General features: G+C 35.8%; 1 protein-coding gene across 6 annotated transcripts in view; it reads right to left on the bottom strand.

Annotated features, from left to right (window-relative positions):
* Positions 1-4,050: 4,050 nt before the first annotated feature.
* THRA (thyroid hormone receptor alpha) overlaps positions 4,051-12,609 on the bottom strand; it is a 672,980-nt gene continuing 664,421 nt past the window's right edge. For all 6 annotated transcript variants that reach the window (XM_053698205.1, XM_053698250.1, XM_053698223.1 and 3 more), the window contains 2 exons: positions 6,028-6,286; positions 4,051-5,125 (listed from right to left, as the gene is read on the bottom strand). In XM_053698205.1, the coding sequence (XP_053554180.1) occupies positions 4,875-5,125; positions 6,028-6,286 (510 nt within the window). In that variant the 3' untranslated portion in view covers positions 4,051-4,874. The remainder of the gene's footprint in view (positions 5,126-6,027; positions 6,287-12,609) is intronic.

Genomic DNA, 12,609 nt, shown 5'->3' with positions numbered 1-12,609 from the left:
TTACAGAATGTTAAAACACATTTTCCAATATTCCAAAAAAAAAAAAAAAAAGTTTTTGTTAAAATAATCATTTGTTTTGTGAGTCGTATGATAACAATACAGAGTTAACATTATGTAGCTGAGACAAACGTTTCAGGATCTTCTCTAGCTGAGGCCGAGGGTTTAATTGTTGCAGGAGGGGTGTTTCATTCCCCCTTTCTTTGTGTTTGTATTTTACTTTGTCCATTTTTTTTAGAAGTTCTTTATGTATTAACTTATTTTGATTTTCCATTTGGTGGGAGGTGAAAACCATTAAACAACGTTGTAGTGAGCGACAGAAGATGAATGCATGTTTTTTTCTGAGGTATGAGTGTGAAAAGACAAAAAAACTAAACAAAAAAAATAACTTCCTGGTTTAAGTGTGCAAGGTGAGTGTGGAAGTGCACCCCCCCCCCTCGATACAAAGTAAAAAAAAAAAAAAAAAAGGATACCCTCCTCCATGTTTGTCAGTTGCAAGGCTTCTGGTTTTATATGAACGAAACAACGGAAAAAGAAACCAAAGGGAAAAAAAAATGTGTAGTGTCAAGGGGTTGGTAGAGGAGAGAGGAGCAGTATCCTTGTTGAGCCCCCAAAATCAAAAGTCTGATAGCATACAATCATTTGAAAGTTTACATATGGCTAGCAGCAAGTAAAGGGGCACCTGTTGACCCACAAGAAGGTCCTGGCATGGCAGTCTTTGCAGTTGCACCCAGGAAGGGTGTCTGTTTCAAGCCCATAAATGAGCAAGCACAATTAGAAGGTGTTAACGAATCTTTTGCTCCAGCTATTCCCATATATGTATATCCAGCAGTCTGAATTGTAAAATTGGTAGGAGTTATATGAAAATAACACAGAAATATTCCAGTGAGAAGCTGGTGGTTATATGGTGTTTAATCATTGGGAGAAATGTTATTGGGGTAAGCCGACTCCTTATTCCTTTAATGGTCATCAAGCAAGATTCCCCACCTTGCTAAGGATAAAGTATCTTTGCCGTCAATATCTGCCACCCTTTATAGCTTTAACCTATTTGCAGCCAGAAGGACCCACACCTAACTGCATTTTGGTGGAGTTTGCATTACACTGTGGAAAGGGGAGCACACAACCTTAAGCTTATTTAAACTACTACACGGATTAATAGAGCCTTCTGAGACATGCTCCTGCAACTCCATTTAAACATGGCTAATGAAAGGAAGAACTAGCTAGATAGCTTTAATCAGCCCCTTCTAAGCAATCCTCCTATATAACCTCCCCACAAGCCAGACAACAAAACAACAGACCAATTCCTCATAGGCCCTGCACTGCTGGTGAGACCAGCAGAGTATCGTAGCAGCAGAGGGGTTAAAATTCATACAACGGTACAAGCATGGGGATGAATTAAGTGCAGTTTCGTTTTAAGTGAAACCACAGCAGCACATATATACACATATATATACACATCTTTTTTTTTCTAGTTTAGTGTGTGCTATGCACACATGTCTGCAATGATAAAGAGACACAAAATGGGAGAGCAGAGGCAAAAAGCGATTCTGGGTAAATTAGCCAGGTCTCTTAGGCCTGGAATCTTTAATGTCCACTGAGTAGACCGGACCTCATTCTTTTAACGTCCAGTCCGCAGACGTTAAGCTAAGAGAGATAGCTATATGCTCAGACCACCGCTGGCAGTCTGCAGCATGAAGGGCATGTTGCCAGCGAAAACCGCAAGCAAGAAAAAACACTATAACAATAATAAAAAAATACAAATGTTTCCTTTTTCTTCTTCAAAACAGATGATGTAAGAAAAATGACTTTAAAGGTGTAAAGGGAACACATTATTCTACCTCAACCTGAACCAGAGAGAATCTATATAGTGTTTAAATGGTAAACATTCACATTTTCCTGACTGTTTTAGATAAATATTTATTTAAATACAACAAAAGTAAAATTCATTTATTGTCTAGTGTCTTCACTAGTAGCAGTTACTATACAAAAACAAAAAGCTGAACTTACTTAAGTACTTACTTAAAGGGACAGTCTACACCAGAATTTTTATTGTTTTAAAAGATGGATAATCCATTTATTACCCATTCCCCAGTTTTGCATAACAACACAGTTATAATAATATACTTTTAACCTCTGTGATTATCTTGTATCTAAGACTCTGCAAACTGCCCCTTTATTTCAGTTCTTTTGACAGACTTGTAGTTTAGCCAATCAATGCCTGCTCCCAGATAACTTCAAGTGCACGAGCACAGTGTTATCTATATGAAATACGTGAACTAACACCCTCTAGTGGTGAAAAACTGTTAAAATGCATTCTGAAAAGAGGTGGCCTTCAAGGTCTAAGAAATAAGCATATGAACCTCCTAGGTTAAGCTTTCAACTAAGAATACCAAGAGAACAAATCAAAATTGGTGATAAAAGTAAATTGGAAAATTGTTTAAAATTACTCTATCTGAATCATGAAAGTTTATTTTGGCCTAGACTGTCCCTTTAAGTATTTAATAAACACGATAGCTGTTTCTTTTGCAATGAATCTCACCAGAATGTGAACAAAAAACTGTAATGAAACCATTTAAACACACCATTAGCTTCCTCACTGGTTCAGAACTGATGTCTTTATTATAAAAGTTTTGTATTAAAATCACAACCTTTTAGGGAATATTCAATGGAACCCCAGATTACGGCACAGAATTCCCTTAGCAGAGCCAGTGTCGTTTTAAACAAAAAATACTTGGGCTTTATACACAGAATATATATATATATATATATATATATATACACATATATAGACATATACACACACACACACACACACACACACACACACACATATATCTATACACATACACACACATATATATGTGTGTGTGTGTATATAGCATTATTTAAGTGCTAGTAATATTCTATTATTTTGGGACATGGAAAACCTCCGTGCGGAAAATGCTAAATTTCTTAAAAGCAGGTAAAGGCAAGGGATTATAGTTGGGAACAAGAAAATAAGTTACAAATAAGTGCTTCTTGTTAATGGTTAACACTTTCTAATACTGTTAACTCTTTTACGGCCCAATTTGTCATAAAATAGCTTTAGAAACATTTATCAAGTGAACACTGATTTCTGGATATTACTAAGCTCTGGAACTAAATTTACATAAACTGCTGGGTCAACTCAGCAATGGACAAAATTAGATTTCAGGAATTGCTAAAAAAATAAATGTGTAATCTACAAATAAAATATTTAAGTGCTATTTAGTTTTGCTTATTCGGAAATTAAACATTTTACACATAATCAAAATGTGTCATTGGTAGTAAGTGCTTTCTTAAAAGTGCAAGAAGAAGAAGAAGGAAAAATACATTTTAAATATGGGAATATCCCATTAATTATAAAACAAGTATGGCACTACAGGCCTAAAAATCAGTTCTAAAGATGCATAATAGGCGGAACACTAAAGTCAGAAAGTAAAGCCATGTATGCTCTCTTGTTAACAGAGATATAAGGATTAAATACAGCAGCAAAAAGAAGATTAATATACACAAGGAGGAAAGTAAAAGTGCTTCCTTTGAAAGAATTTTGGTTTCTATAGCTGCAAAGATACTCTAGATTTCCGCACGGAAGTGTGGGGCATAGGAGGGGGAATTACTTTGGTGCAATATTTAAAGGTGCTGTGGAGGGAATTCTGTGCATTGGTTGGCTATGGAACGCACATGTATCACATGGAAGCTTTTGCACTACTTAGTGCCCTCCCTGCCTGTAACAATGTATTTTACCTGTAATACAACACGATAATCCTTCAGCCGGTTACCAGGGAGGGTTTAGAAATTAAAAAAACATTCATTCTGCAAAGGTGAATTGAGTTTGAAATATATCTGGATGTGCTCTATAGTGTTAAATATAGATAACAAAAAAAAATCTATTTTCTTACTCATCCGCTGCAATTTCTTATTGGCCAGGGACTAAGAGAATAATATATATATATATATATATATATATATATATATATATATATATATATATATATATATATATATATAAAATGTTAATTGGTACTGCATTTTGACTTGTACTCAAAAACTGTACAACCTTGCATACATGATTGGCACTTAAAAAAACATCATGTATACACATATACAATCAGATATATTTTCAAAATACACATGAATTACGTATTTTGAATCTCTTTTCTTGATTACTAAATTGCCTTAGTACAGTGGCCCATTGCAGTGATTGACCATTAAAGGCCATCAAACACTTGGGATGAGGCATAACCTCTTCTCAAAAATGGACACTGCACATTCTTTACAGGGTAGTCTTAGCCAAAATTTATAACTATGTGGTAATTTGAAAGTGGCCAAGACTTTCCTCAATGAAAACCTCTGAGTGGGTGTGTGTATGTATATATATATATATATATATATATATATATATATATATATATATATATATACACACATACTTGAATTCACCTACATAAACACATGCCGGGGGACTTAAGTCTCTCTTATTCCCCATCTAAAATAGTTTCAATTCATCAATTATTTCAGTGAAACAAAGGAATAGCATAAGGAAGGAAAACGGAAAAAAAGAACAGGCAAGGCTTTCATTCCTGGGTCCTTTAAGTGCACCAAGACAACAGCTGGAGATCTTCCCTGGGTGCTCAATGATGGAGGCTGATATCCTATGTTGCATGGGCGTGCCAAGATGGCAAATATAGTGTTTAATTCCAGGGTTGTATGGATTTATCAAGATGGCAGACAGCACAACATTTAGCTTTGGCCAGCCTCTCCCTTTCCTTCCTCATACTGTACAGGTAATAGCTAGGAAGGATTTGCTGGAATAAAATAATGGCCATGCTGCTCCCTTTATTCCCATGTTCTGATCCTCAGACTTCTTGGTCTTCAAAGACCTCAAGGAAGAGTGGCGGGAAAAGCTCGGGAGGACACTCAACCTTCATGTGCAAGAAGCGGCTGGCGTGGCAGGCTCCAATCATGCGCAGGTCTGTGACCTTCATCAAGAGTTTGGGCCAGAAGTGGGGAATGTTGTGTTTACGATGGTTGATGTAGTGTTCAAAGGCGAGGAGGTACGTTTCCTGACATTTCTCTATTTTATCTGTGCAGATCAAACCTGTTCGATCTGTAAAAATAAAAAAAATTAAATTAATAATAAGTGAGTGAAATAATTGAGTGCTTCAGTGCCCTTTAACATTTGTCAACATGAGTCGAAGCTTACATTTTGCTTAAATTTATAAAATATAATGAAAAAGATTAAGTCATAGCAACATAAGTCTGTCCAGCTTAATAACTGTATTTTGTTTTCAGTGATACTGAAATCTACAACCTGATGATCAAAAACTCACTAGCATAGAGAGAAATCTGACAAAATCTCTCTCCTTCACATCCAGAAGTCTGTATAGCGAGATAAACAGCTCTCAAGCTAACATTTGCCTTTCTAAACTTCTCACGCTACTGAAGAGACTACTTAGATAATCTCAGCAGAGTGGGTAGCTTTAGACAATCAGGCTCCTAGTCTACAAACATAAATGTGCAAAAGGAGAAAGCTATAATGTGTTAGAACATTTTATTATTGCACTATTATTTGCATAAAACTATGTGTTAATTTCCAGCAATGGGGTTGAAAATATATTTAAAGTCACCTCCAAAGCTGCAATGTACTACTTACTGGGAGCTAGATGAACACATTTGGTTGGCTAATAACAAAAGACACAAGTTAGCTCTCAGTGGTGCATTGCTGCTCATGAGCCTATGTAGGTATGCTTTTTAAACAAAGGATACCAAGAGAAAAGGTAAATTTGAAAGTCAATTGCATTCATTGTCTGAAACATGAAAGTTAAATTTTGACTGTAATGTACTTTTAAGCTAAAGTGTTACTCACTAAAAGCTGGTATGGCTAATTTACAGACTGATATCCGCATTTTCTACAGGCTCATCTCTCATTTTGAACACCTTACAATATCCCTTCCCATTTTCACGTTTCCATCTCACTCTTTTAAGCAAGTTCCATACAAAACTGGTCACCTGATGACATGAGCAGTACAGCTTGCAGCAAGGCCACCTCTGTATCATCTAGGTTGAATGCAGAAAGGGATCGTCCCAAATCAAAGATGGCATCAGAGACCACTCCCAGACCACCGTTCTTCAGCTGTTCACGTTTCACCGCCATTTCGCCACTTAGAGTCAGTGTCTCGCTACATGGATCGTAACGGACAGCAGCTCGAAGAGACATGATCTCCATGCAGCACCCCTTCAATAGAATAATCTGATCTTCACAGGGTAACTGTTGAGAAAATTACATGTGTTAGGAAAGAGGAATAATGTGTTATAGGCGAAGACTTTGTGTACTCAGTGTAGTTGGGGATATGACACTGTCTATAAATGCAGAGATGGAAACACATTTAAAAGAATGGAACAGAACAGGGTTTTTAAACTTTTATATCTATTTCTTCATGTTCATAAGTGACAGCAATCTCTTTGTTAATGAGCAAAAGGTGGTTTATTAGTTTTGGAGAAAAGTATGCACATAAGTGACACTCAAAATATCTTCAGTACATTTAATTAATGAGGTAAGCAGATTACACAGGGTACGATACACAAAATGCGTGTAGCACATCAGTCATAATACACTAAAAGCAACACAGTAATCAGATATATATAAAATATCATAAACTAGACAGTCTGAGATAAGTGCCTTGTTTACAATTCTAAATAAACATATGTTTCAAATCTGAAAACAAACCTTATTTTCTATAAGATTATCAGGTGTCAAAATGGTAACACAGGGATGAAGATCAAAACTATATGGTATAGTACACTATTGTCTCATTCCACATTATAAACAGAATCTCCTATGTCTCAATGAGGCCTCTTTTGGACCTCCACCCACTAAGCCTTTGAAATGGTAATAGGAAGAAATTTTAAGTATAAATAAAGAGGCAACTTGTGCCTGAGAGCTAAAATATCTCTGGGGTAAGCCTTTTTAGATGCATAAATCCGACAGTACCAAAATAGACCTTATGTACTGATGTTAGCAGCACTAAAATCATAAAAAGGCAGCATATAACATAGCGGTTAGTACTTTTAACATTACGAGAAGAGAATTAAAGTACACAAACAAATGTTAAGCTATAAGAAGAAACAGTATGGGTTCCTACAAGTACAACTCATGCTTGATCGTTGTTTAAGTTTTCCCCCATAGACTTCAATGGAGCCTTATTTCCATGCCGACAGTGTAACAGCCACAGTTTGAGTAACCTTGATCGCAACTACATATTAATATATATGTATATGAATGTATGTATATATATATATATATATATTTATATATGTATGAATATACATATATACACATATCAATACATAAATATTTATTATATAATCATATGCATATATAGTTATAGACACTCCTGTTAATAAATGTGTCACATAGCCAGTTTTTTTTTCTAAAACCTCACAGCTTCTCACTTTGAGGCCTTATAATTTATACGTGCAATATTTTTATAAAACAATTTTTATCAGACAGCATTAATAGGGTGTATACATTATAATGTATTTTTGAGGTGTTTTGTGCAACTTTTTTCACTTAACTAGGAGGTCTGAGTTTGCAGGGTTTACCAATGCGCAAAACGTGATCAAGACCTTGCGGCCCCATTTACTACGCACTTGTTATACGAGTAGTTTTTGGGTGCATACGAAAAGGCAATTTTTTTCCCCCATGGGAGAATTGTGCTCCAACTGTAATCTAGCCCATAGTTGTTAACTAGGAGAATTTAGTTATAACAAAATAAAAGGATCACTATAATGTACTTCTAATCTCACAATGTAAATAAGCATGAATTAAAGAGGCGTAATGCACATGACCCAAAACACTGCACAAGTACAAGTTGGGATTCAGAACATGAAATGTTAGATTAAGGACTAGCTTGTCCCATGATCTTGGGCTCTGACCACAGGCCCAAAGGAATGTTTAGCACAAAGAAAGCTGGTTTAGCAAAGAGATCTTAATACACTAAGGACCAGATTACGAGTGGAGCGCAAACATTTGTGCACAAGCGATAAGTGGTTTATCGCGGGTGTTTTCACTTGTCAGGTTATCGCTAGTATTAAGAGTTGAAATTAAATGCAATCGCTTCAGCGCAATTTATGCTAGAATGATTACTGCGTCCTCAGAGCTCTGGTTAACTGTTTCGCAAAACAAAAAAGTGTCACAAAACACATCAAAAATACATTACAAATTATAGTTACACTCATAATAACACCATCTAATACAAATTATTAAAATAAAATATTGTCCTAAAAAGTTATAAGGGCTCAAAGATATGAGGTCTCAGGTGCTTGAAAAAAAAAAAGGCAGGCAAAGGGCTTTAACATGGAGATACATACATATACATGTCTAAAGATGTCTGTGTATGTATGTATGTCTATATGTATTTACAGACATATTTATATATATATATATATATATATATATATATGTGTGTGCATTGGAGCCTTTTGCAGTTAAGTAGATGAAAACATGTAAAACCATATTTATGCAATATTAACATTTAAAGTGTTATAGTGTATATATATTTACTGTAAATAGGGAATATGTTCAATGTATTTATAAATCGATATTCCTATATATATATATATATTTATACCTATATATAACCATGTCTCTCTCTCTCTCTCTCTCTATATATATATATATATATATATATATATATATATATATATATATATATATATATACACACAAATTCAATAGTAATATATATATATTATACCAAAAAAACCCATCATATATATGTAGAAATTTGTATTGATGAATAAATAAATAGAACATATTCTACTATGTGAAGAACATTGGAATGTGAAATATTCATATTTTCATGTTAGGTTAGCCCACTTGAGAATATGCGATTGGGTTTGCGCATGAGTAGGGTCTTTGTTTGTTTTCCACTTTTTTGCTCCATTGACTTCTATGGGGGAATTTATCAACGCGTACTTGATATTCTAACCAGCCTTTTGCACTTGTCGGGTTAACGCGTAAGCAAAAGCAGTTTACCTTCAACTCATAATACGAGCGCAACCCGATGAGCACAAAAAGCTTACTTCGTGCGTAATTAACGCTCAAACGGGTGTGTTAAATAGTGCTCCACTGGTAATCTGGCCCTAAATCAATATAATCTCAACAATAAAAACAACTTTAATATTTGTTTAAAGTTTATATTACACAGAAATAATATTGCATCATTAACCCCTTTAGGACCTGGAATTTTGTTTAAAATTTACTCAAGTACCCTGAGCATTTTTAGCATTTTTGCTATCACTCAATTTAAACAGAAATAGAGCCTTGTTTTAGTAGACAACATAAGGAATTGATCTAGGCGCATTTTGGTTTATTTCTTGCAACCGTTTGCCACCAAGCGCTCCTTTGAACACTACCCACAGCATAAACGGAAGCCGATACAGACAGTGACAGAGTTTTACTTTCATGTATCGGTGATCTGCTTTCATATGGTAAAGGAAGATCAGTTCTTCCTTGCCATATGAAGGCAGACGCAGAGTTTGATTTTATTGTTAAAAAGGACTTACAATCACTAGGGTCATTAAGGGACACAAAACAATGCACTGCCTCTCCATCCGTCAAAGTGAAAGCAGTTTGTGTATAGTCCCGCTCACCTAGTAACATCACGTCCAATAAAAACATTATACTTAAAGTGAAAGTAAACTCAGTGGTTTTGCGATCCTCAGTAATATTGCTTGTCCAAAATTAATAGGACTTTCATTCATCGTTTTTTACAAAGTTATATGGAAATCAAGTTTTAGCCACATTGAAAGTATATTTTTAGCTTTGAATAATTCAACCCGTTTTTTTTTTAAATTTCCTGATCACGTTTTTTTACTCACCAATTGATATTCTGGCTGTTAGGCGGCGGTGAAGCTACGTCACCCTCCTATTTATTCCTCTGCGCATGCGACAATTATTTTGTAAGGACCGATTATGTTAGGCGCGCGCTCCCGATTTGCGCATGCGCAAAACATTTCTTAGCGAATAACCAGAAACGTCATCTGGTTTGACTGCGGCTCAGAAATATAGAAGCGCATCGCATAACTATTGCTATCCATAACTAGACGTAAGTGTCTAAGTCATTTATAAAGAGATATGAAACTCTTAGAACAATGTAACAAAAGCGCAGTAGAATGAGGAATCGACAATTTGCGCATGCGCAATACACTCAGGCCCCATGAACGTGCTTTGTGATGTCATCACACAGAAATATAGGAAGTACAAGATGGGTGGAGTCAGCTTGAGAACGGTAGGAAAAAAATATATTAATAAATATTCAGAAATGAAAATAATTATGAAAAAAAAATAGCAATCTTAATATATTAATGCTATACAATACATTGATGTGTTCTAAAGAGACATAATTTACTTTCACTTTAAGTTTCGCCAATTTGTTTGGCTTAATTAGTAATGCAGGAAGTTATAAACCCATTTAAAGAATTCTACAGTAAAAACTTAAATTATGCTTACCTGATAATTTTCTTTTCTTCTGATGGAAAGAGTCCACAGCTGCATTCATTACTTTTGGGAATACAGAACCTGGCCACCAGGAGGAGGCAAAGACACCCCAGCCAAAGGCTTAAATACTCCTCCCACTTCCCTCATCCCCCAGTCATTCTGCAGAGGAACAAGGAACAGTAGAAGAAATATCAGGGTGAAAGGTGCCAGAAGAATAAATAACGACGCCCCACATAAAAAATACGGGTGGGGAGCTGTGGACTCTTTCCATCAGAAGAAAAGAAAATAACAGACAAACATAGGACTAACATGTCCCTTAACAAACTTCTGCAGAAGTAACAGTGAGTATCGATCCCAGAAAGTTTCCGAAGAACACATATAAACAAAAATAAAAGACATACCAATCGGATAAAAGAAAATATAAGGCAACCCGTAGGTTAACGCCCAAGAAGAAACAGGCCTACCCGCAGGACCAGCCAAACGGACCCTGATCTTCCATGTCTAATGAGGTGAGCCAATCAAAGTAGAAGACTGTGGATTCCCGTATCCGTTAAGGATAGGGTTGTCTAATAACTGAAAAATATGTCTGAGTAATACACGAAGGCGCGCTATTCTGTAACGAAAGGCACAACACTCAGGGACAGCTACACCTGCTGGGAACTGTACAGGCCCTCCCAAGGCCGGGGACAATAGGGCACGAGCACAATCACATATAAACGTCTGGACTCTGCAGACGAATAATCGCCAAACGAGCAAGTTTTATTGAAAATAAAATAGTGTGATTTTTGTACTACTTTTGACTTACTATATACGATAGCCTTAACAAATGGCTTCACATCTGGAAGCTCTGCAAACCTCTTGTGCAGTAACAGATGGCTAGATTTAGAGTTCTGTGGCCAAAGGGGTGCGTTAGCTACGCTGGCTTTTTTTCTCCCGCACCTTTTAAATACTGCTGGTATTTAGAGTTCACAGAAGGGCTGCGTTAGGCTCCAAAAAGGGAGCGTAGAGCATATTTACCGCCACTGCAACTCTCAATACCAGCGTTGCTTACGGACGCGGCCAGCTTCAAAAACGTGCTCGTGCACGATTCCCCCATAGGAAACAATGAGGCTGTTTGAGCTGAAAAAAAAACTAACACCTGCAAAAAAGCAGAGTTCAGCTCCTAACGCAGCTACATTGTTTCCTATGGGGAAACACTTCCTAAGTCTGCACCTAACACTCTAACATGTACCCCGAGTCTAAACACCCCTAACCTTACACTTATTAACCCCTAATCTGCCGCCCCCGCTATCGCTGACACCTGCATATTATTATTAACCCCTAATCTGCCGCTCCGTGCACCGCTGCAACCTACATTATGCCTATGTACCCCTAATCTGCTGCCCCTAACACCGCCGACCACTATATTATATTTATTAACCCCTAATCTGCCGACCCCAACGTCGCCTCCACCTACCTACAATTATTAACCCCTAATCTGCCGAACGGATCTCATCGCTACTATAATAAATGTATTAACTCCTAAAGCTAAGTCTAACCCTAACCCTAACACCCCCCTAAGTTAAATATAATTTAAATCTAACAAAATAAATTAACTCTTATTAAATAACTTATTCCTATTTAAAGCTAAATACTTACCTGTAAAATAAACCCTAATATAGCTACGATATAAATTATAATTATATTGTAACTATTTTAGGATTAATATTTATTTTACAGGCAACTTTGTAATTATTTTAACCAGGTACAATAGCTATTAAATAGTTAATAACTACAAAATTACCAGTAAAATAAATCCTAACCTAAGTTACAATTAAACCTAACACTACACTATCAATAAATTAATTAATTAAATACAATATCTACAAATAAATACAATGAAATAAACTAACTAAAGTACAAAAAATAAAAAAGAACTAAGTTACAAAAAAAAAAAAATATTTACAAACATTAGAAAAATATTACAACAATTTTAAACTAATTACACCTACTCTAAGCCCCCTAATAAAATAACAAAGCCCCCCAAAATAAAAAAATGCCCTACCCTATTCTAAATTAAAAAAGTTCAAAGCTCTTTTACCTTACCAGCC

This window comes from Bombina bombina, chromosome 1 (assembly GCF_027579735.1).
Source record: "Bombina bombina isolate aBomBom1 chromosome 1, aBomBom1.pri, whole genome shotgun sequence".
NCBI classification, from domain to species: domain Eukaryota; kingdom Metazoa; phylum Chordata; class Amphibia; order Anura; family Bombinatoridae; genus Bombina; species Bombina bombina.
The sequence above is the reverse complement of the archived record's forward strand: the minus strand, read 5'-3'. Positions and strand labels throughout refer to the sequence as shown.